The sequence below is a fragment of the Pseudorca crassidens genome, chromosome 3 (assembly GCF_039906515.1).
Source record: "Pseudorca crassidens isolate mPseCra1 chromosome 3, mPseCra1.hap1, whole genome shotgun sequence".
Lineage (NCBI taxonomy): Eukaryota > Metazoa > Chordata > Mammalia > Artiodactyla > Delphinidae > Pseudorca > Pseudorca crassidens.
In genome coordinates this window covers 72,699,233-72,726,013 of record NC_090298.1, presented here as the reverse complement: position 1 = coordinate 72,726,013, position 26,781 = coordinate 72,699,233, and the positions used below count along the sequence as shown (strand labels likewise).

Here is a 26,781-nt window from a genome sequence, read left to right as displayed (position 1 = left end):
CGTGAACCATGGCCGCTGAGCCTGCACGTCCGGAGCCTATGCTCCGCAACGGGAGAGGCCACAACAGTGAGAGGCCCGCGTACCGCCAAAAAAAAAAAAACAACAAAGAGTGGCCCCTGCTTGCCCCAACTAGAGAAAGCCCTCGCACAGAAACGAAGACCCAACACAGCCATAAATAAATAAATAAATAAATAAATAAATTTTAAAATGCTCAGTCTAATACCACTTAATATCACTTTTGAAAATTTAATGTTACCATGCAAGAATTTAACTTGCAAGAAAATATTACAAGAAACACAATTTGAAGCACAACACACACACAAATAAAAGGTAAACCAAGTATTCCTTAAACACATAATTTCATGAGCCTATTAAAAATCACGTCAACAGCATAAATAGTGTGAAGATTTTCCTAAGAATCAAAATAGAGGTATTAACTGCCTCTTTAAGGCAGACTGCCAAGAATCAGGTCCATTTAAAATGCCTTCTAGGGACTTCCCTGGTGGTGCAGTGGTTAAGAATCCGCCTGCCAATGCAGGGGACAAGGGTTCGACCCCTAGTCCAGGAAGATCCCACATGCCATGGAGCAACCAAGCCCGTGTGCCACAACTACTGAGCCTGCGCTCTAGAGCCCGCGAGCCACAACTACTGAAGCCCACGCACCTAGAGCCCGTGCTCTGCAACAAGAGAAGCCACCGCAGTGAGAAACCCACACACCATAACAAAGAGTAGCCCCCGCTCACCGCAACTAGAGAAAACCTGCACTCAGCAACGAAGACCCAACACAGCCAAAGATAAATAAAAAAATAAATGTATTTATTTATTTTTTTTTAAAAAAAGCCTTCTAGGAAGAATTACCAGAAAGCTACCTTCTACCTAGAGGAGAAGTCAAAGAACATAGGAAAAGGAAAAAATTAGAAACAAGTGCTCAGTCTTCTAAATATGAGGGAAGGACAGAAGATAGGTCCTAAAGAAGGAAGGTAAAATTTTCAGATAGCCAATATTTTACCACACTGCCTTCTAGTTTTTGCCCAGAATGAAGACCTAGAGAGGGCCCTCCCCCACTAAAGAGTCTAATTCCTGTAAGATCATCTTGATATGAAATCTAGAGTCCACCAAAAAATCGGTGATACATTTTAACTTTAAGCAGAAGATCTAAGACCAAAAACAAAAAGGATTTCCCTGGCAGTCCAGTGGTTAAGACTTCACACTTCCACTGCAGGGGGCATGGGTTCGATCCCTGGTCTGAGAACTAAGATCCTACATGCCACGTGGCGTGGCCATAAAAGACCAAAAAAGAGGAAGATCTATCATATGGGTTCTAGACCTAGCCTAACACAAATAATATGAATATAAAATTAATTTTAATAACCCAGAGTATTTCGTGCATTTCTTCCTAAAACAAATCAGGATTGTTTTTACAAAGATAAACGTCAACTACAATGTGTACAAAAATAATGGAAAACTAAAATACAGGAAATATATTTTAATAGATTCATGTATATGTGGTATACAGGAACCATCCAAACTGATTGTGCTCTACAATTAATAGAAAATGACTTAAAACAATTACAGGGATAATATGAAACACAAACTGTCAATAAGAAAAATAGTTGAGTGTTTCTAATACAGCAGTTCGATATATATTTTTAAAGAATCACATCTCTTGTTCAAATCTTTACCTAGAAAAAATACATGCTGTCTCTGAGAAAAGGAGAAATTTTAAATCCATTGAACATGACATAATGATTATGATGCTGCAGAGATGTGTGAAGTGAAACGTTTAACACAGATTTATAAAGAGCATATTTATACATACTTTGCAACCACAGTAAAAATCTATTGTCCTATATTTCTAAAGTCTGCCCATTACATTTGAAAGAAAGTAATATTTACCACTGGGCATCTGTCCAATTGCTTTAGGACAAAAATGTAGAAATAGGATTCTACAGAATTCAAAACACTGTTAAACACTAAGGCAATTCCTCCCCATGAAATGAAAATGTATTCTAGAGCCAGAAATTCAGCATTGTCCACATTTTAAATCTAATCACATAAATGAAACTCCAACACTAAGTCAAAAGCAATGTTAACACTGTCAAAAGCCTACATGGCATGATTTTTTTACCCCATTTCTTTAGCAGTTATCTTTGAAGAAACACCATGAAGTTTTCATTTTTGTAAACATCTGCTTGATATACATTTCTCTATGCAATTTTGCAGTAATACAAAGAATACATGCACAAAATACTGAATTCTTGAGGTTAGACATAATGTTTTTGAAAAAAGAAAATTAATTTAGACTCTAGGAAAAGGTTTAGGAGAAAAGGGAAAGAAAAGTAAATTTAAAAAAATAGAAATTCCTACCAATTTTTATTTAGAAAATGTAAAAATTCTAGGGAGTACTGATTAATGAAAGCAATTCATTGTTCTATTTCCTGTACCAAACTCATGCTCATAGATTGATATGATGAAGCAGATAGGATATGCTTTTGATATGATAAACCAATAACACGTTTGGACCACGTGTTTTAATGACTAATCATTTTTTCTCTTTGCATCCCCTGCAGATATTTAGCTGTTGGAGACTAAAGAGACCACAATCTGGTTTTCAGGTGTTAAGTTCGTTCCAGTGAAAGAGAACACAGGTGCCAAGACCCTGCAGTTTCCCCAAGATGACTTGGTGCTCAGCACAAGAGCCTGGGTTTCTTCAGAGCCTCCAACCCACCACCACTGTCACCACCCAGACCTCCATAGGATGCATGTAATGACGCTAGATCCTTTACGGTTAAAATGCCCTTCAAGTGATCCTGGACATCCAAATACTTTTGTATTCTTAAAAAAAAAAAAAAAATCCCATCATATTGCTGAAAATCACATACCTAGTCCAGCTCTGTGTCCTCCCTTAAATCTAATCCTTTCTGGTCCCTGAACTTATTTATTCCCACCCCCATGCCACTAACACTTTTCTTCTCTTCTTCTACATTGCCTTCTTCTCTATATTTCTTCAACAAAACAAAGCAAGTCCAAAATACTCTACGCTTTAATCTGGTTTCACCAATTTTTCTCCTTTCCTTGCTCACAGAGCCAACAAACAGAATATCCCCTAAGGCAGTGCTTCTCACCCCTAATGCAGTGAAGGACGAGATTTGGTTTTGTTTTAATACTTTTTTTTAGTTTTCTTTTATCTGAAAATATCTTTATTTCACTTTCATTCTTGACAAATGTTTTCACTAGTATAGAATTCTGGGTTGCCTTTATTCTGCTTTGAGCACTTTTTTTTTTTTTTTTTTGGCTGCACTGGGTCTTTGTTGCTGCACACAGGCTTTCTCTAGTTGCAGTGAGCGGGGACTACTCTTTGTTGCGGTGTACGTCATTGCGGTGGCTTCTCTTGTTGCGGAGCACTGGCTCTAGGCACATGGGCTTCTGTAGTTGTAGCACGTGAGCTCAGTAGTTGCAGTGTACGGGCTCTAGAGCGCACGGGCTTAGTTGCCCTGCAGCATGTGGATCTTCCCAGACCAGGGGTCGAACCTGTGTCCCCTGCATTGGCAGGTGGATTCTTAACCATTGGACCACCAGGGAAGTCCCAGACAAGGGGTTTTTGTCTGTTTTTTGTTTTGTTTTGTTTTCCTTGATCTATCATAAACTGACATTTTTGTAAAACACAATAAAATAAATGACTAGATAAGTTAAATGGCAAAAAGAACACACATACAAAATGTAAGCCCATAGATATCACTTTTGGATATCACAGCAAAATGAAATCGTTATAAAAGTCTCTAGAAAAGATTCTTTCCATTTTCAAACTTATCTTGTCACAAACAAAAAGCAAACACTTTGTGTGCAGATGTCAGCTTGAGGACCGTACTTTGACGAGCACTGCCCCCAAGGCTTCTACAGTCCTGTCTTTTGTTATCCTTAGTTATTTGCTTTCCATGCCAAGTTTTCCTTTACAATTCCTCTGCAGTTACTACTGTTCCCTCTAGCCCATTTGGGAATCTAATCTCACTTGTTGCCCATGTAGTACGAGACACGCTGGTTACTTTCTTCTGATAACTAATGAAAACACATTCTTATTTTGGTCTCTTCCCACCTCTCTGGCAGAGCCTTCTTTCCCCTTTCCCCTTTGCCTTTTGCCTGTCCCAGCACCTTACCCTGGTGCCCCGCATAGCTCCATCCTTGACAACTTGCTTTTCTCCCTCTATCCACTAAGATCTTAATTTTAGATCTTTAATTTTCCTGATTTCAACGATTATCTCTAAAAATCCAATTTCCACCCCTAGCTTAAGATAGAGTCAGCTTCTTTCACCAAATTTCCTCCTCTCACATGGACACTGTTACTCAAATTCATTATTCTTCCAACTCAAATCCTGAAATATTTACCCAACGTTCCTGCATTGTCAGGTTCTGCAGTAGATGTAAGTTCAAGCAAAACAAGTTTCTTCTCACAAGGTGCCCTATAGCGTAAGCTCTGGATTCAGACAGCACTAGGTTTAAGCCCCACCATGAATAACTATGTGCTGGGTAATCTCTCTAACATTCAGTTTCCTTGTGTGAAAAACTGGTGTATATCGTCATACCCACTTCATAGCCCTGTCAAAATTAAGTGAAATGATGGACGTAAAATGTCTGGCATGCAGAAAACACTCAATAAGTGTTATTGTTGTTTTCATTATTATTGAGATTAACTTATCTTCCAGTGACTTTTTACTTGTATTATACTACAAATAATTTTTCAAGAGTTGATGATCTGTCTTTAGATTGACTTATAGCAATTTGTTAGTCACTTTTACTCACTATTGCTATGACAGCATGAGCTTTTAAACCGTTGATAAAAGGAAAGAGTATTGGAAAATGGCTCAGATATTTGCATTAAGTTAAATAAACTTGCAAGTTGGGAGTACAGTAAGGTAAAAGGTGATGCACACTAAAATGCATTCAGTTTCCAGCACAGTCACTAACTAGCTGTATGATTCTGTCCAGTCACTTAATCTCTCTGTCTCAGTTTTCTCATCCATAAAGTCGAAGTCCAAATGCATGATCTATATCCTTTTCATTTCTTAACTCTTTTAGGTACAATTATTTTTTAATTTTAAACACAAATTATAGTGAAACAGACTATAAATAACAGTTTTATCTCAAACAGACTTATTGAAAGACAAAAACACTGCTATAATGGTTTAAACAAAAAGTAGCCTATAAATGTAAACCCTATAGATGATGTAAAATATTAAGATTCATGGAAATTACTGTTTTTTTACGGGAAAAGAGGACATTGTATAATTTTTTTCTAGTTTGGCACTTTGTTCATAAAATATACAAACATATAAAATCCAAGCTAAAATATTCACTGATCAGAAACTGCTATTTTTTTTTTGAACAGAGAGCCAATATTTCACCATTTAACATCAACAGCTACCACTGAGCACATATACACTATGTGCCCAGAACTATGCTAAGCACTTTACATTTATCCACTTAATCCTCACACAGAAACCTACGAAGGAAGTAGTATTTCCCTTCATTTAACAGATGAGAAAGCTGAGCATCCTAGGTTTGACCAATTTCATCAAAATCACACTAGTGGGGAGCGGCAAGCTAGAACACAATACCAATCTGCGAGTCTCCTAAATCTAGTTAAACAGTTCCCTATACAGCCCTCTCCCAAATAAGCTCCCTGTACATTAACACACCCAGCTGTACAAAATAATGGAAGAATTTTTAAAATGGGAAACTTTAAAAAACTAGACAAAAAATGACATCCATGGAAAAGAGAATGAATGTGCTCAACAAAGAAAGGAACCCACCTTCATGACCTATGACAGATCTGGAAGCAGTCTGAAAGCTAACGACTCCTGCCACATTGTCATTGGCCAAAATGTTCACTCTGACGGTGTCGGAACTGGGCAAAATTCTACTTCCGCCTTCGGTGTACACCAAGCTGACTATGATGCTTTCATCATCCTCTGGCTCAGAGTCATCCAAAATGGTTAAAATGACTATCTTTTTGGTTTCACCTATAAAGAATTAATGGAATAAAACCCAAGTAAGAAAATCATCAATAGAGAATTCACAAAGGTCCAAGATAACTTCTTTCAAAGAAAAAAGTTAAGTAAAAATACATGAGTGAATTATAACAGTTCAATACCATGAGTAATATTAGTGCCACTATAAGCAAATGTTGTATGTAAGTATGTATACCCTTTCACCTATAAAACACTGTAAATATTTCATTAATATGGGCAGATTGTGGAAAAGGACATTTTGAATTATGGAAAGTTAAAGGGTAGAATTATTTCAAGGAATCATGGTTTTACTTCCTGGTCTTTAGCCTAGAACCATGACCTAGCTAGGGGAAGAGGTTCTGAAGCATCTACTGTTTAGAAACTGATCCCTCTAGAAAGTGGGGTCTCATTCTCATTTTGGCGTTACCATGAATGATTTTCAGGTAATCAAACCAAAACTTCCCTGAAAGACCAGGAACACTTAGGGAATAGTGGTCAAAATGGGAAACAGAAAAGGATGGTAAATTCTGAGCAAGAGAACCCACATAAATGGGATAAGTCTTCGGGGAGCCAGATGAGATGACAACATCAAATACTAGTCTCCAGGATTCGGGCAATAAGGGAAGGAGGCAGAAAAGGAATTCAAAGGGACACATAACAGCAACAAGGGCCAAGCAATCTACTTTGCAATTTGGTCTAGGACCCCACTAGTAGATAGGGCATCACTGAAAACCCCCAAACCCAACACTGCTTCTGCTGTTCACCTACAGTGTTCCCCATCTAATTCTTTGCCACTTTCTGGAAAGATGTTGAAAGGGTGAGAAAAGGCAGGAGAAAGGAGAAAATGGATGTGAATGCATGTTCTCTCTCGCGCGACCCTGGTATATTTTATCAATTCAGTGTCAAGACTGCCTCAAGAGAGTGTATGTTATCTGAGAATCTAGGTTAACTATAAAATATAGTCCATTTCGTGTGATTCTAAAGTTACAATTCAAGGTAATACTAATTTGTATAATGCCACTACTTTATATGATAGCTTCTTTATTGTTACCAAAGCCATTAAAAAAACCTAACTTTAAATTTTCATCTCCACTCCCTCCTCAAAGTTCAATATTTCCTTTGAAATAGGGAGAAATGTTACCAGTTACTAACCTGTGCACACACACAAACCCATACATCAAGCATATCATTATTCCATCGTTCCCAAAATCATTTACTAGGAAACAATCATTTTTGAGAAGTTTTATACTATTTTAAAAATTTACTCTAAAATATAATGCTTATTAGATGTTTCAAAAAGTATATAATCTATATGTATCATGACCCCTGACTACTGTTTCCAAAAAAGTATATGCATTAAAATTAAATGATAAAAGATGCAATGAATGAATGCTCTAAGATATGGAATTGTGAGTAACATTTACTTCCTTCATTTTGTTGTATAACCTGAAGTTTTCATGAATAAATATTACTTTTCAATCAGAAAAACACTATGTTAAAAAACTATATGGAATTTATAATTGCCTAAATCAGGATTTAAATAATGATCTCAGTAAAGATATCGTTCTTCTACCCAAGAAAACTATTTTAAATATATAAACTTTTGAAATTTTCAAATATAAATGATTCAACCAACCCTGGAAAAGAATCAGTGAATCTGACCCTAATTCTAATTATCGTCCAAGTTCTCTGTAATTTCATTGTTCATGAAAATTTTAAATAGTGGTCCCATCCAAGTCTAAGAACAGTATTATAAGTTGATCTACCACTAGTCTTAATTTAATATGAATCAAGTCACCAAAGTTTATGCTATTTATACTTACAAATTATTTTCTTTGGAGGTTTATCCTGGTTTGTCTAGTGCATATGACAAAGCTTCCCAGTTAGTACCCATTTTCCTAGCTACCAATACTTCTTACCCACATTTGGTTGTAGCTACCCGGCTCATTCTTGTAACTTCCCTTACAAAATTAAAAGTTGCTTTAGAGCTGCCTCTACACTTCCTTGAAGGCTCTGCTACCACACATAAAAGGGATAAAATTCTCACATTCCCTGAAAATCTTTTTAATAAACTAGAAAAGATACACATGTAGGGCCCTATGCCATGGGCCTACATATGTCATGTCAACCATTAACAAGCCAACTACTACTATTTCAAAACCATCATTCACTTGTACACATTAGCAAGAATGTATACAGTAAGAATTCATATGAATCTTGTCATAAAAACTGACTATAACGACTTTACCAGGGGGAACTGAAATCCATTTAGAACCATAACTCACCTTCAGCAAAAGTCAGAATGTCTCCAGCACCTATAAAATCTAAACCTTCAATAGCTGTTCCACCAACAACACGCCATTGGACTGTCACCTGACCTAAGCTGCCCCCTGTCCTGTGGATCATCATCTCCACTGTGGTTTGGGGCCGCTCCTGAACTTCAATATATAAGCCATCTTCTGAGGTATTGGGACTAATACCGTAGATCACAAACACTCCAAAGGCATCACCATTTAATGCTATGACAACTGTAGAAGTATTTGGCTGTCCTATGGTTGGTTGGTTTTTAAGACTGGCTGTGATGTTCATAAGATGAACTTCAAGGAGAGAAATTAGGAAACTCTCATCCATCTCTGGGAAATCGTCGGGAAGAATAGAAACTGTGAGATTTGCAAATTCATCACCTTCCAGCATTACGGCCCATTGCCTTGTCACAGGCTCGTAGTCACTACCAGCCACAGCCTGACTGCTAAAAAGAGACGCTACCCTGGTCATGTTTTTCTTGTAGGTCCAGAAGTCTGAGTTGTTCATGGTTGGGCTGATCCACGATGTCATCCAAAAACATTGGGGGCCTTCAGAAGCACCGAGAAAGGAAAACGCTGAGCATGCGTGTTCTTTGAGGCACAAAGTGGCACAGGTGTACTGGGGTTCCCCCATTGCAGAGACATTCACCCAAGTTCTCCAAAGTGGGTCAGGCACCCCTTGAATTGGCGATTCATAGTAGGACAGTAAGTCTTGACCCTCCTCAACTGCAAGAGCCACTACATCAATATCGGAAGTACTGTAGAACAACAACAGCCGACCAAAGCGCCCTCCGCTAAAATGTGGAGTGACAATTAAAAGACAGGTTAAGCACTCAAAGCCATCTGTGGATTACATAATAGAGAAGAGAATGCTGATGGTGGTTTTCACTTTTTTTTTTTTAAGTGGATAAAGTACTAGCGCAAACACAACCATGTTTCTTAATAACATTTGTCTTTCGCATTATGTTTTCTCATGTAAGGAAATCTGGCTCATTTTCAATCAAATACTACTTATTTTTAACCAAGCTATGAAAATATCTTGCACCATATGCAAATCATATCCATTTCAGAATTTTCAAAGACTTAGAAAATGAATCTTCATTACTAGCTTTCACTGAAACAAAGTAACAATGATACCAACATTGAGTACATTTTAAGGAAATGTAACTACTTGCCACAAGGTCACAAGCAAGACCAGCTATTTTCTATTTCTGAAGGAGCTCAGTGAACTGGATGCTGTCTCACAAGAGAAATCCAGACAAAATGGAACCTGAAAGTCAACCACTTCATATGGCATCTGAATATTCTTTAATTTAGAAGCCAGTTGTATTCAAGTTCTAATTCAAACACATCACCAATTAAAGCAATAAGTGTCTGGGGCTACAAAGCCCAATGATGTATAATCCATTTCACTAATAAAAGGTATGATAGATACAATGAGCTCTTTATATTAATAGGCATAATTCAATTAACAAATTATAACAACCTATAAAATAATTTACATTCTACAAAAACTACCAAACTTTATTTGACTGTGTAAGAGATCCTTTCCCACCACCCCACAAGTTCCATCACCGCCCCCCTCCCCCGCCGGATACAAGCAGCCACATCTCATATACCTTCTCCTGACAGTTATGTTAGCACAGGAACTTCTCTCCAGAGGCTCTTGAACACGATAAACCGACTGAACAAAGGCTACTGTACCATAAGGGTTATCATTGGCAGGAATAGTAATATTTGCCACTCGATCTAACCCAATAGTACCACCACCAGAGGCATCAGTTAGTTGCACTTGGATAACCTAAAAATACAGTGAAAGCTTCCTTAACAGAATCCCGGTTCTGAAATTAGAATAAAAATGATGCAGGAAAAAAAAATCAAAACTATCCATACAAGTACAAGAACAAAATGGAGTAAAATATAAATGGACTCAAAGAAACTCCTCCATTACATTTACAATCCCAACACGTAACAGAACAATCCATCACCAACTTTTAACGATAGAGCATGATGGCACAGAAGAAATACAGGCTGTTTAAGTTCCTTAATATTCTGTTATACAATCTTGTGAATCAATTTTAAGAGGCCTGTTTATGTTTACCACTTCAATAATATACTTTTAACCCCTATACCTTTTTTTACTTAGGGAGGATACTGCATATGTGTTTTATGAATAGTTCATTTATTATGCTTTATTTCCCACATTCTCATAAATGAAAATTCTCTGATAAAACGTAAAACTAAAAACATATCATAAATTTAGAGAAATTTATGATAAGTTTTTAGGTTTTCATACCTAAATTCAGAGAAAAGGAAAGAGAAATGTTGTATATGTATTAACTAATATCTAATATTTAAGAAGTGAGTAATGACACAATTAGCACCCAAAAAGAAATTTTATGGATTTCCCTTCTACAAAAATTTGACACTATTAAAGAATAAATGCTATTAAATGTAATTTTATGAGCTCCAGCTTTTAATACTTGAATTTAATAAAATAAAATTATCTTCAGCCAATATATGTTAGTGATGAATCAATTTCCCCACTGAGACTCTATCTTTATTTGCCACCTTGCCTCTTCATGATGAAAAATAAACATCAGGCAGATAAATCTAGCATGGTATTTGTCACATAGTAAATCCTAAAGAATAAACGAATGAGTGGAAAATCAAAATCTACACTTAATTAAGACTGACTGGCTCACACTCAAGTCAAAAGGAAGTCTGAATACAAACAAATTAAGAGTTTATATGAAACAATACAGCAAAACTTATGACAGACTATACATGTTTAATCATTTAACCAAAACGTAGAAAAATATTACATAACTGTACCAAAAAAATCTTATACTAGTAAACTAGTATGTGTATGAGACCTATTTCTAGAACATTCTTGTTTTTTGTTATCTCTAAGGATCACTTTCACACTAACATATTTTGAACATTCTTGCAGAAATAATTTATCAGACACCTCTATAAATGTCACAATAACAGCCATCTGTTCTAGTCACTATAAGACAAGATATGTTTTACAGTGTCATTCTAGAGTAGCCATTCCTCTCACCTCTTCAATCTCCGGAACGTCGTCAGCCAGGACCTCTAACAACAAGGTTTGAATGGTTTCCCCAGGGGCAAAGGTCACATTACCTGAGACAACTCGCAGGTCGCCAGTAGCAAGCTGTCCATTAATGGTGGCAACCCACTGAACAGTAACATTGCCGAGTGTCCCAGAATTTCGAATTATTGGCAGGTTTACCTTCACTGAGTTAAACTCAGGTTCCTCTACAATAAGTTTAGTAATCTGAAAACCTAAAGGGCAAAGCAGAGATAATTTCAAATACAAAGTGAAACTAAGTCAATGTAGAACAAACCAATTGCCGTCCTACAGTTGATTCTTTTTTTCCCCTAAGCAATCTAAGAAGCTAAACCCTACAAAATCAGAGAAACATGCTGTGATACAAATTGGTCAGGCCTGCCAAATTTTCCAAATTATTTTCATTACGATAGAAGCAGAGAGCATAACTCAGATGTCCACAGAGGTCAGGAATATATCAGTCATAAGTGAAGTAGGTCTAGTGAGTTCGGGGGCCAACTGCATGGGACAAACCTGGCAGTTGCGATTTTTCTCCTAAGACTGATACTATGAAGGAAAGGGGCTTGAGGTCACCATATTTTTCTACTATAAAGATAGGCCAGAAATTCAGATTTTTGTACAAATTTCTGTGAATTAAATTAGTTTTTTAAAGAATCGTCTAAACTTCACAAAACACATCTAGGAACCAGATCTGACCTAAAAGCCTAAAAGTGTATGATTTCCAGATTTATTCTGAGAGGTTGATTTCTAACCACTGCTAGGTTTACTAACCACTGCTAGTGAACACACATAGGTGTCCTATATATCAGCAATAGCAGGTTAAAACGGAAGAAGATCAAATCAATTCTGAGTCTCTAAAAATAAAGAAAGGTATGAATCTATACAGACAAGTAAAAGAGAGACACAAACTAGTCTCATTACCAAATAATCCATAGGGGTCATCAGAGGCCTCAATAATAATGATCGCCTTTGTTAATGCCCCTAGTTTGGCTCCTCCTGTTGTTTCATTCAGCAGTTGCACAAGAAAAGATTCTTCCAGCTCAGGGTAGATGTCATTAATGATATATATTGGCACGGCTTTACTTGTTTCCCCTTCTAGCAAGACTACATCCGATGAAGCTATGCTATAATCTTCACCTATAAAGACAAAAAAGAAAAATGCTAAGACTTATTCCAGTATATGATAATAAACATCCCATACTCTAGGGAAATACTATGACATATCACATTCCATGGACATACTTTGAAAGACTTTTTCGAGGATAGTGACTACATTTATTCTAAACAAGATTCACCTCTCTTGCAAGAAAAAAATGGGTTTGATACAACAAAATAACAAAAAAGACATCTGGGTTGTTCAAGTTCATTTTTAGAACAATGTATACATAATGTGTTCTATTTGCCATATACACATATAGATGATACAGATATAGACACAGACATATAGATAGGGACATGGATATGCACATGAACATAGAGAGTCATTCATTACCGCAAGATGGCCCCTTATCTACAACAGTAAAAAAAAATGTGTATGGTACCTTAAAACAAAGAACAAAACTAGAATTCTGATCTCACTGTGGAGATAAATTACAGTGCTGCACAGAGACGGGCATGTCAGCGTCATCAATCTTATGGTTGGAAGCTATGAAATTTTCTACAAAGTTGGATTAAAAGCTGCTACTGCATACCACTCGGGGTGGCTTTGTCTCTGGTCAAAAAGTGAATGAGGAAAAGAGAGAGGCTTCCTATGGAATTTGGGTGCTAATTTTCTAGAACAGTGATCAACCCTCACCATCTGTCAATGTGTAAAGCCCTCTACAGACAGGCACTCCTCTGAGCTACCCTCCTCACCCCACCCCTTACACACATGTCATTTAAGGACTAGGTGAGCCTGGTTCATTGTCTTTTCAAGCAAGTATCACATCCAGATGATTTATTTCAAAAAATCAATCATGTTATCCCATCCATTCACACTCATGTCCTTTGAGTGCACACTAGAGAGGTTCTGATTGAATAGCTCTTAGGCAAATCTCCCTCTAGATGCTGTAACTGCAGTACCAAAGAAGGCTGTCTCCTAATATTTGCACTTGACAATGAAATCCTTTTGCTAATACATAAAATAGTTAATGCTAATCATTGCCTCTACCATGTTCTTCATAAATAAATAAATAAGCAAGATGAGTTGAGAGACAAGACTGTTGCCAAGCACTGCAATCATATGGCTGCACATTTTATCCTGTATTCTTCAGCACTATTTACACATGAATCCCTTCCAAAAACCTTAAAAGTACACACGGAGAAAGCCTAACAATGCTTTCCTGGGTTTACTTTTCATTGGTTTGTGCATATTTGGGTCATCAAAGCTTTTAAATTCATATACAATTTGCCAACAGTTTTCACAAATTCTACAAAATCAATGTGATAAATATATAATAAAAACTCTAGGTCTGTGCCTTAAAAACATTCAAGGGTATTATTGCTTTCTAGTTGATTTTTTTTAACTACATCTTTAAGGGGCTTTGTTAATCAAGGATACAATTTCCCTCCAAAACACTTCACTGCTCCTTAGATGTCTTTTCTCACCGGCTATTGCAGTTATTGGCACAGCTTTAAACTTCACAGAAACATCTGCAAATGCTCCTCCTGTTCTAGTCACATTGATAATGGGTCCAACATGATCTTCTGCAACTCGAACGATTGGGGCTGAGAGCTGAAGAATTCCAAACGCATCATCATTGGCAATGATAATTAGATGAGCAATAGTTTCTACCTTAGGCCCAAGGCGTGGAGAGTTTGGAACTGAAAGACAGAAGAAAAGCTAATATACCAAAATTCTAAGAACTGGCCAAGAAGTCATCAAGAAGCCTCAGCCAATATACAGAATGGATAAACAACAAGGTCTTACTGTATAACACAGCGAACTGTATTCAGTATCCTGTGACAAACCATAATGGAAAAGAAGATGAAAAAGAATGTATATATATGTATAACCGTGTCACTTTGTTGTACAGTTAACACAACATTGTAAATCACCTATACTTCAATAAAAAATTAAATTAAAAAAAAGCCTCGCAAGATCCATCAGCCAAATGGGATAATCATTTTGTGTTTTCTACTATTTTTAGCAAAAACATATTTATCGTTTACTATGTACCAGCACTAATCTAGATGTTGGGGATACAAAAATAAACTAAACGGAAAGTCCCTACTCTCCTATAACTTCTAGGGAGATTTTTATTATAGCAAAGGAATAGTTACCCTACAAGAATTATTTTAATAACTATTGGAAACTTGTAAAAAGGCAAAAAAATGAATAGAGTATATTTAATCATCACTTTGCAAAATATAACAGAAAATGATGAAACCTACAGAATTATGCTCTTTTAATTAGTTACCAGCATGCCACAAATTTTTTTAAAGGCACTACAGTTACAAAATTGAGTAGGTAAGTAATCTAGTTACTTGCCCTCAAAGAGGAGCTGAAAATCATCACACTCTATTTCAATTACTGCCTCTCTCCCTGCTTCACTGTCCTTCCTCACAAACCTGTTCCCCTTGCCCCATCTCAGTTAATAGTCATGCAACTACCTCATCCAGAAAGCGGAGTCATGCTATCCCAACACTGCTATAATAGAGTGTGCTCACTCAGGCTTTCAAGGCTATACTTTAAGGCTATGCTTTTAAGCCTACTTTTAAGACTCTCTTCTTACTTGCCACTGATTTTAGAGAGAGCAAAACTTATTTTGAAGGCATGTAGGACCCTCCACAAACTCCCTGACTTACTTTCTAGATTCAATTCCAACTGGCACCCTTGTCTAAACAAGAAATGACACAATTTAATTTCAATGATACAGGCCCAGACTGCACTAAATTATATAGTTAAAAACACAAAACTATAAATCAATATAACAATTAAATTTAACTACATTGGAAAAAAATGGCAGTAACACAGAGTTGTAGAAGCAGATGACATTTTCTGAGTATGCCCTATTCAAAAGGCATTGTTCTAAGCACTTTTCTTGCATCTAGGAATTTAATTCCCATACCATCTCTATGTGGTGGGTAGCACTGTCCACATTTTACAGATGAGGAATCAAGGGCACAAGGATGTTGAGGAAGTAAGCTAAGGCATTAGACTAGTACCTGCTGGACACAATTAAGAGGCGTCATGTAAGGGTTTGTCTAATCTCTTGCTCCCTATATGCAATTCCTCATCAAACCTTCAATTACCCATGACTGTTCATCCTGCCCTGTGCCTGTTCATCACCAGTCTTCTCACACGGCTCTCCTGAAGGTTGATGATTATACTCAGAGCAGAGTACAGAGACCCTATCAGGTCCTACACTGATTTTGCTATTAAAATTGAAACAATATCACATAGATTTGCACTTAATTGTTCTTTTTTTTCATTTTTAATGACACTTACTGTTTTCTTTCTAATGCACTTAATTGTTCTTTCATTATTTCACATCATAGCTTATGCCTATTCTGAATCGCCCCAAGTATGCTGCATGGTTCCAGGAACATATCAAGCATAAATACATGTTGACTGTTTCTCCCATTCCACAGCACATTAATATTTTGCAGATACCATTTTATTAATAATAATCGTTCACATTTATTGAATGCTTACCACATGCCAGACACTGTATTCATTTTCACATATATTATGATATTTAAGCCCTATAATAATTCTGTATTCTAGATTAGGAAACTGGGGCTTTAAAAGTTTATGGGCAACAATTTATTACTATACACTTGAACCTAAGTTATCTGCACCAGCAACCATCGCTCCTAGTCACTGCTATACGTGATCCTCCCTCCCGGTTTTATTTCCAGCTCACTCAATAAACTGTGAGTTCCTTGAAAACAGGGCTATATTTTATAATTCTTACTTAATAAGACTAATTATTGGGTTTTATTTCAATGTATTTGCTATTATAACTGATGCTAAATCTTGCTAAGAAAAAAAGGGATGGGTTATTGTGTGAGAATTTTAACCTTGACTGTAACCTGAAAATTTAATGCTAGCAGTTGTCCTAGAAAGTAAATTTCCTTCTATAACCCTGGACTACAATTACACTGTGGGCAAGAATGGGGCTCACTATACAGTGTATCAGTAAGGTGAAGAAGTTTACTTGTAAGAAACCTTAATCTATATGGCAGAACACAGTCAACATGCAGATCTTAAATTGTACTCTTTGGACTATTTAATTCCAATTTCCTTAAGAAAGTTTTATTATATTGTTAGATATATAATATTTATTTACTGTATTACATTTACATATATTTACAAATATTATCCTAAAACTGATATTAAATTAATATCACCATTCTTCCTTTCCTTGTTGTCTTGTTCCAGGAAATCTAGATTCTTCTCTTTATTTCAAACCCCCTTTCTAAAGTTATACATCTTCGCAGAGAGATGTGACTAATGAACAAGCTATAGTGCAATAACTACGTTTAGCTCCCCAAGCTCAGGCCCTGCTCTCAACTAGTAGCCCCCCTCTCTCTACAAAGCTACTGAGCCACAACCCCAGGGGTAGAGGCTGCTATGTTCCAACAGAAGCCGCTGCACCAGATCCTCTGCCCAACACGGGTCACTCTGCATTCCTCATTCTTATCCCCAACCACTGCCTTCTTCTCAGCTCTCATGGTGACCCACAAAATTTCCAGGATTTCCAACCCCAGGGGTAGAGGCTGCTATGTTCCAACAGAAGCCGCTGCACCAGATCCTCTGCCCAACACGGGTCACTCTGCATTCCTCATTCTTATCCCCAACTACTGCCTTCTTCTCAGCTCTCACGGTGACCCACAAAATTTCCAGGATTTCTTACTACTACATAGCCCTGTCCCCCAACTTCCCTCATGCAGTTGCCAAATCCTCACTCATGCTCCTCACTAATACAAAGAGACTCTGTTGGTTAAGGAATCTTCCAGAGTGGATCAAGGCAAAAGAGACTCAGGATCTTGCTACCAGGACTGTCCTTGGAATCCCCAGATTGATTCCAGAATGTTTTGGAAGCTACAATATCAAGTACAATAGTACTAGAGATCAGTTACACTGGATTACACAGACACTTCTAAAAATTTAGTCTGGGAATATAACAGGCTTTTAAAACATGATTTCATGTTTTCAAGTGTCCCACTTCCATTTGCCTTATCGACAAACTTTTGTAAGAAGATGCTTTCAAAGTTAGAACTTATTATTTTTATAGAATTTTCTACTATACCAAATTCTTAATTTATTGTTTCAGGATTCTTACCTCTAATAATAATAACAACACACTAATGGTTACTTACTTGGGCGATTCTGTACTTTCTCTATTAAAGTAGAGTTGAGCAGTTCAATAAACAAAGACTCCGACCTTTCTGGTTCATCATCATCCAAAATTGAAATAGTTATTGTTGCCTCGCTCTGATTGGCTCTGAAAAGAGCGAATCCAGAAGCTGGAATATAGTCTTTTCCTTGAGTTGCTCTGGCTAAATTAGGTGGAAAATAAGGCAGTTTTTCCATATCATCCAGTGTTGCATATGTGACTTTGACTCTTCCCAGGAGGCCTTTTAACCTTATTATTGACAAAGTGATGTTCTGGGTAGCTTCCTCCACTTCAATAGGTCTATTTTTCTCAGAAAAGATGAAGACCCCATAAGGATCATCACTAGCCAAAACTATTAATGTGGCATTAGTATGAACTCCCAAAGAGCCACTGGAGACACTGAGGATACACACAGAGAATGCCTTATCCAATTCTGGATCTTCATCAGGCAATATTTCCACTGTGATGTTGGCGCTCTTCTGTCCAATCTCAAATGTGACGTTGCCAGAGGTGAAGGCCAGATCGCCATCAGGATCAGAGTCTATGCTCCAAAGCAAAGTCACTCGAGACAGAGTCCCATGATGTCTCATAATCTTTAAAATATTTAATATTAAAATGTATTAAAAGAGGAATTAAAACCATTGACTTAGAGGTCTGTAAATACAGAATGATAACGGGATATTAATTTTTTATTTTATTTTATATATAAGCTGTTCTCAAGAACATAAAATTCTTGAAAGCAATGTACTACCCATATTTGAAGACCCTCAGGGAGTCCCACTTAAAAAGTGATTGTGGCATGAAATGACAGACTGAACATTTTTAGCTGCTAACTAAACTATAGCTCTATCACTTCTGCAACTATAACATACATTAGTAATAAAGCAAATGTAATTAACAGTGTATTATATTTACGTATATTCATGAAAATGTTTACATTTCCTTCAAAGAAGGTATATACTTTACTGTAAGGAATAGATGACTGATAATTTTTCTGAAAAGTTAGCCATAAAACTCATTTTTAAAAGCAAATTATATTTAATTGTATGTTCAATATAATATAAAAAACAAAAATTCGGGCTTCCCTGGTGGTGCAGTGCTTGAGAGGCCGCCTGCCGATGCAGGGGATACGGGTTCGTGCCCCGGTCTGGGAAGATCCCACATGCCGTGGAGCAGCTAGGCCCGTGAGCCATGGCCTCTGAGCCTGCGCGTCCGGAGCCTGTGCTCCGCAACGGGAGAGGCCACAACAGTGAGAAGCCCGCGTACCGCAAAAAGACAAAACAAAACAAAACAAAACAAAAAATTCACCAAAAAAGTACATAACCCAAGGTTATATAAAACACATTTAAGAAGCAAGAAATATTTTGTCAACAGTATATTAAAAAGAATAAAAACCCTAAAAAAATCACTTCAAGTTAAGTCCCAACTAAAAGTAATTTTTATTTATACTTAAAATATGAATGTTGGTTCAAAATAAAGTTAGAGACAGGAATTTATAAAACTTGATGCTTTCCCGTAATCCTTTTTTTTTTCTTTCTTTAGTATTGGATTGGCCAAAGAGTTCGTTTTTTTTCCGTAAGATGGCTCTAGTAGTGCTTAGTTGTCTTTAACTTCATTAGAAACAATTTTGTTAGATTGTATTGTAACGGCTATCATATCAGCATGCATTAAAAAAAAAAAAAGAAACTTAACAAAATTGGTGAATTTTTGTGTAGCCATTTTAATATTGAAGATGGAAGAAAAAAGCAACATTTTTGGCATATAGCTGTATTATCTCAAGATAGGTAAAAACGCAACTGAAATGCAAAAAAAGATTTGTGCAGTGCATGGAGAAGGTGCTGTGACTGATTGAACATGTCAAAAGTGGTTTGTGAAGTTTCATGTTGGAGATTTCTCACTTGGACGATGCTCCACGGTTGGGTAGACCAGTTAAAATTGACAGCGATCAAATAAAGACATTACTTGAGAACAATCAACGTTATACCACACAGGAGATAGCCGACATACTCAAAATGTCCAAATCAAGCACTGAAAATCATCTGCAGCAGCTTGGTTATGTTAATCGCTTTGATGTTTGGGTTCCACATAAGTCAAGGGAAAAAAAACCTTCTGCATTTTCGCATGCGATTCTCTACTGAAACATAATGAAAATGCTCCGCTTTTAAAACAAATCGTGATGGACGATGAAAAGTGGATACTGTACAATAATGTGGAACAGAAGAGATCGTGGGGCAAGTGAAATGAACCATCACCAACCACACCAAAGGCCGGTATTCATCCAAAGAAGGTGATGTGTATATGATGGTGGGATTGGAAGGGAGTCCTCTATTATGAGCTCCTTCCGGAAAACCAGACGATTAATTCCAACAAGTGCTGCTCCCAACTAGACCAACTGAAAGCAGCATTCGACGAAAAGCGTTCAGAATTAGTCAACAGAGAACACAAAATCTTCCATTAGGATAACGCAAGACCACATGTTTCTTTGATGACCAGGCAAAAACTGTTACAGATCGGCTGGGAAGTTCTGATTCATCCGCCATATTCACCAAACACTGCACCTTCGGATTTCCATTTATTTCAGTCTTTACAAAATTCTCTTAATGGAAAAATTTCAATTCCCTGGAAGACTGTAAAAGACACCTGGAATAGTTCTTTGCTCAAAAAGATAAAGTTTTGGGAAGATGGAATTATGACGTTGCCTGAAAAATGGCAGAAGGTAGTGGAACAGAAGGGTGAATATGTTGTTCAATAAAGTTCTTGGTGAAAATGAAAAATATGTCTCTTATTTTTACTTTAAAACCGAAGGAACTTTTTGGCCAATCCAATAATTAGTTACTGGGATTTCCCTGGTGGCACAGTGGTTACAAATCTGCCTGCCAATGCAGGGGACACGGGTTCAATCCCTGGTCCAGGAAGATCCCATGTGCCATGGAGCAACTAAGCCCATGAGCCACAACTACTGTGCCTGCATGCCACAACTACTGAAGCCCATGTGCTCCAGGGCCCGCATGCTGCAGCTACTGAGCCCGCTTGCCTAGAGCCCATGCTCTGCAACAAGAGAAGCCACTGCAATGAGAAGCCCGTGCACCGCAACAAAAAGTAACCCCCACTCAACCCCACATGCTGCGGAGCAACTAAGCTCATGAGCCACAACTACTGAGCCTGAGCGCCACAACTACTTAAGCCCACGCACCCTAGAGCCTGCGCACCGCAACTACTGAGCCCATGCGCCACAACTGCTGAAGCCCATGCGCTCTAGGGCCCACATGCTGCAACTACTGAGCCTGCACGCCTAGAGCTTGCGCTCCGCAACAAAAGCCACCGCAATGAGAAGCCTGTGTACAGCAACGAAGACCCAAAGCAGCCCAAAAAATAATAATAAAATAAATTAGTTATCCCTTCTGAAGTTGTTTAATTTACTCCACGACAGTTTACTGAAGATCTGCCATGAGAATACAGAAAGGATATATTTTGAGTGATCCTTCATATCACTTGTATAAAATCTGAGAAAGCTGAGCAAGTTTCTAGCTCCTCTAAATTATTTAACCATAGAATCCTACTTAATTCCTACTGGATGAATGCAGAGTAGACACACACAGACATACACACGTGCGCGCGCGCGCACACACACACACACACACACACACACACATATAGAGTTGTTATTATTGCTGTTCACAAATGTTTTGGATTTTCATTCCTTCTGGGAGAGATACAAGCCAGGAATGCACTTCTCTACCTGGTTACATTAGCGTTGTCATGTGACTTGCACTTGCTTTGACCAAAGAAGTTAAGTGGAAATGCTGTGAATCACTTCCAGAAAGAAGCTGAAGAGCCAGTGTGCAGTTCCTCACATTCACATTTCCCCACTCCGTGGAGAAAGAAGCACCTGTTGAGATGTAGCCTCTACAATCCTCAGTCCTAAGTCACTGATGACAGCCCACTTCAGATGGACATAAACCATGAGTGAAAAATAAATCTTTGTTGTAGTAAGCCAATGAGATTTGGAGATGTTTGTTTCCACAGCCTATGTGAATCAATATAAAAATCTATGTAGGACAGATCCACTGTATTCCTTAAAGAGTCAGGAATCCTCAGAGTCATAAGATGAATTTGTATGCAAAGTGAAAGACAAAGGCAAGTGCCAAATCGCTGTTTAAGTATCAGTTTGAATTGTCTGTGCCTCTAGGCTCATTCCCCTCCACTTAAATAGAAAAAAAATTAACAAAAAGTACACCTTAATAATACAATAAAACAGTGTTAAAAGCAATGTCTAGGACTGGAGGAAAACGTACTCACCGTTAATATAACAGTGCTGTACCCATCTTCTGGTTCAGTTCCACTGACAAAGAGTGACTCAGGGCTAAATTCAAATACACCGTGAGCATGGTCAGAGGCTGCAATTGTCACTAGAATTTGGGAAGCCACTCCTAGACTGGCTGCATGGATAAGTTCCAACAAACAGAAGAAAATGTCAATCAGTAATTTACAAACCAAAGGGAAAAGCAAGGAACAACTTTTTGAAAAGAGATGTACTATTCACTGAGCATGTTCTAATTTGCTTTAGAAAGAAAGGCACACACAAATGGCTGCCACACATATTCATGCTTTTACGACCTTCCTCTGTCTGGGCACTAACGTGATATACAAGTGCTGCATGAGCACTTGAAGATGAATAAGGAAAACTTGTTTTTCTTTTTCTTCTCTATGAAACAGAACATTCTTCCATATGGAGCATATGAGGAAATTCTCCCATGACCTTTGCTAACCTCAGAAGAATGTGAGCCAAAATGATTCTTACCCTTAGGAAACAGTAGTTTCCCTACGATTTTCATCAATCTGACTGCACAGATTCTTGGTTTCCAAATGTGCATTAATTCTAGGCCTATTTTCATCATATTATGATATTATAGATCTACCTCTCCTGGTCTCATCCAGTCCTATAACTAAAAAGATGCCAAGATCTAAAGAAGTATTTAATTTTTTCCTAAGAAGTATGTTCAAGTTTTATGTTCCATTAATGGATTCGAATGAGAAAATAAACAATCCCAAAATTAGGAGAGTAATTAAATACAGAAGTTACATGAGGCGTTGATGGAAGTCAGGAATGAGAGGGGTGGGAACATGAGTTCTGAAACTAAAATATAAAACCTGACATGGTGAAAAAGGAATGTTTTGAGGATTCCTCAACAGGAATCCTTTTGAGGGTTAGTAAGAGTGCTCCCTAAAGAAAACAAGTATTCTATGTATTCTCCCTTAATATGAAAAATATTTGAGGTAAAAAGCTGAATCATGTTTGTATATGAATATGATTCAAAAGGCATCCTCTTTTCAATATTCCCGCCCATTAACTGGCAACTTATTCTCCCCATTTGTTTTCTTCTTAATTTCTCTTTCCCATTTGTTCTGATTAAAAGTTACATATGAAGACCCGTTTGTTTTTGTAAAGAAAATCAGTGTGATACATTTTACATGAAAGTATAAATGTTCTATTTATCTCTTTCAGGTACTCAAAGCGATGTAAAATCTTTTTCAATAATCACTTTTGTAAATGATACCAAGCAAAATTTCTGTTATAATTAGAATCAGGAAACTGCATTAGGTTCACACAGGGAGGAGGAGAGTCTGGGCTTTGGAGGCAGACAGGACCTGATTGTGACTTGATCACTTTCTAGCTGGCTGACAATAACATGGAACAAAGAATACTTCTTAAAGCTGTGCTGGTTAATGAGATGAAATACATAAAGGACCTGCATGTAGTAGGTATCAATAAATGGTTAATTTTCTTGTCTCTAAAAAGAAAAGTTAAAATGTAGAATAGTAAAGGGGCCTTGGAACAGCTGCTTACCACGTCTGTGAATAGCTGGAAGGAAGAATTCCATGTTCCCATCACCACTACCACTGCCATCAACCCTAAAGAGTTCAGTCACTTCACAAGGAGAAACACAGAGACACAACCCACGCAACACACGTTGACACAATGAGAAAATTGAGAGCTCTTAAAACATATCCAGCAAAGAGGAAAATACAGTAATATTAGACATGCATTCTTCAAAAAAAAAAAAACAACAACAACATATTAGGTGGTAATAGTATAATATTAGTCAAGCTACCAATATATAAAACTTTCATTCATAGCTTCAGGAAATATTCCCTGTAGGCTGTAATTGGCATGTCCCATTTCTGCCAATTTAACTAGTTTTATTTTTAAATTTTCACTTTACAACAGTGTAAATTGTTTTTAACATTTTAAATATGTTTTAAACATCTGCGTGCACGTATCAGCTTACACTTAGTCCTATATACCTTTGACAGTCACCTTACCACTTAACAACCACCAATTCAAAATAAGGGAGAGGCATCTAACATTTCCCTTCAACCACATGCTTAAATTCCCACCATATGTACCATTCTCAGGCTTGATCACCCTTTTGCCACTGACATTTCTCAAAGAACCCTGGACAAGCAGCCTAAAAACCTCGGCTTCAGGCCTGGCTGTGAGAGACAGCAGTTGTAAAACCTTCAGCAAGTCACTAAACCTCTTGGTACCTCACTTTTCTCACCTATGAAAGGTGCCTGCTGCCTTTTACAGAACTACTGTAAAGATCAAATAAATAATATTGTAGAAAATGAAGTACCCTGGCAATATATAAAGATTATAATAAAGAGAAAATGATTCTAACTTTACTTCCACTACATCTCACAAGCCAACCATTATTTTGCCAAATATTTGCAAACACAGAAGACAGGAAGGGCAGCGATGGCAGCAGTGGAAAAGGAGTAAGAGTAGCAAGACCACATCCACACCTATGTGCTTCTACCAGTATCCTTGATTGACATGCCAGTCTAAGATCTGCTCTGCTCTTCTGTGCTTCCCCTCCAAAGGACTGGGATATATATGAGAATTTATGGCGCCCAAAACCTGAAATGATCTTAGAGACGTAAGAGGCAAAATGGATTTCAGGGACTATACAGTGCATGGCTTGGCTTCCATATTAACCACAAGTTGTGAGGAAGAGGGGTGAAATTTAACAGCAATGTACCCTGGCTAGCATAAAACATCTACTCGGGTGGCTATCATATGTAGAATTAGTCTTATAGGCAAAACAGTATGGAATAAGGGTTTCTCCTTTGATCCTCAAAAGAATTTAGCTCTACAGGCTATTTCACCTCTTAGTCCCAGCTACGACTCGAGGAATGGAGGCCAGCATCTAGATTCCTCTACCTCCAATCTGCACTCAAAGCGGGAGGAGAGGATCAGCTTCTCTGCCAGTATTGCCCACTTACGGTGCAAGATTGGTTTTCAAATGAGTACTCATGCCCAATTAATACATAACGATGCATATTCTAGAGATATAGGAGGAAGTTTCTATATAAAATCAGAAGTATCACTATGATCACAAATATCATTTCTGAAGAATATTTGATGCTCCTTATTAGTCAATATTAGGTAATGCTCACTAACAGTTTCTCTATTACACAAGTATTTTTAGCTATAAGTAATATAAAGAACAACTCTTCAAATACTTTATAGTGACCTCTGATTAATGAAGTCGTTTCATGAAAATAATGATTTGGAAATGAAAGGACTTGTCTCTAGAAGACAAGTAACACTGGTATTGTTACATGACACCAGCCCAGCAGGTTGTCCAGCATACTTTCACTGTTTTATGTAGTCAACCAAGCTGTGGCGCTGTTTAATCATTTCCCTGGCTTGTCCTCCTTTGCTGCCACCTGGGCTTTGGGAGAACAAGGAAGGGAAACATGGGAAAATTTTGTCATACTCACGCCAAAGTCTCACTGCATACTAAAAGACAATCTTAGTATTTCTGTCTTACCCAATTTCTCCCTTTGGATGTCTTATTCAGTACTATGACTTTCTTCATCAAAACGTAAAAATAATAATAAGCTAATAATACCAGCTTTTGTAATGGAAGAGACTGACCTGATGAATACCATACCAACTCCCAAATTCTTACATTTATAAAGGTAATATGGTACACATCTCATGTATACTGTAACACCCCCAGTAGCACCTGATAATGAAACACAGTGATACTTCTGCAAAGAAACGTATATAGTTAATCTAAGTGGGATAAATAAAGATTATAAGTAGCCTCTCTTCAATACAGATGAGTTTTGCCACAAAATGGATTTCTGACTCCAAAAATCTGTGATAATCATAGTTTTCGGCATTACAGAATTGAGAGTAAGGTATTATTAACCTGTTTTATTGATAGTCACCTCATAATGGATTATCTAAAGAGATTAACTTTGACCTGTTCTACAGCTGGAGGTAGCTCTAAAGGAGCTACTGTGAAAACTGAAATAAGGAAGAAGGTAGAGAGGTGACTTTAGGGGCACCTGCTCTGAATGATAGCTATAATTTGGTGATTCAGTATAACTAAATTATTTCATTGTAAAAGCACACCTACTTTAGGAAAAGACCAATGGGTAATGAAAGGGGGAAAACCAGCACAATAGGTTAATTCAAAAGAACCTATTTCCTTAATAGAATCTACTACCACCATGCTGAGTGTACAAGTAAATATTTGACATTTTTGAGTCTTACCTCCTCCCTCCAAGTTTAACAACTCAACTTTAAAGGATTTTTCCAATTCAGGAATAGAATTATCAGTGATGTTAACAGAAATGTACTTAAATCTTTCTCCTGGTTGAAATTCTAAGGTACCAGCAACACTCTGAAATATAAATAAAAGATTTATCCATTAGATTATAATTATTCTGTATGTGAATGTGTAAAATGAGAATGTTTACTATATCCCAAATTGTTATAAATACTGAAACAGATGAAGTAAACTATAAAATTGAAAACATTGAAGTGGATATGAATAGTGTTCAATATGAATTCTAAACAAATATCCTCAAACTAAATAAAGCAGATGGATTTTTATCTCTCTTATTTTCCTATTCATCAAAAAAAACCTGTTAAGGCAAATGAGAAATCTGAATAGGTGACATCCACAAATTCCTAAAGAATTAAGTCAACGAGATGCGTGGAATTCTTTTGATTAAGTATATTGAGAACTATTTGG

At 37.2% G+C, this 26,781-nt stretch overlaps 1 protein-coding gene across 1 annotated transcript in view; it reads right to left on the bottom strand.

Moving 5' to 3' along the window:
- Positions 1-26,781, bottom strand: part of ADGRV1 (adhesion G protein-coupled receptor V1) — a 567,434-nt gene that overhangs the window by 425,365 nt on the left and 115,288 nt on the right. The window contains exons 25-34 of the mRNA XM_067731218.1: positions 26,298-26,427; positions 23,574-23,654; positions 22,025-22,164; positions 17,709-18,318; positions 13,989-14,204; positions 12,324-12,539; positions 11,373-11,617; positions 9,928-10,109; positions 8,291-9,102; positions 5,808-6,017 (exon numbers count right to left, since the gene is read on the bottom strand). Of these exons, the coding sequence (XP_067587319.1) occupies positions 5,808-6,017; positions 8,291-9,102; positions 9,928-10,109; positions 11,373-11,617; positions 12,324-12,539; positions 13,989-14,204; positions 17,709-18,318; positions 22,025-22,164; positions 23,574-23,654; positions 26,298-26,427 (2,842 nt within the window). The remainder of the gene's footprint in view (positions 1-5,807; positions 6,018-8,290; positions 9,103-9,927; positions 10,110-11,372; positions 11,618-12,323; positions 12,540-13,988; positions 14,205-17,708; positions 18,319-22,024; positions 22,165-23,573; positions 23,655-26,297; positions 26,428-26,781) is intronic.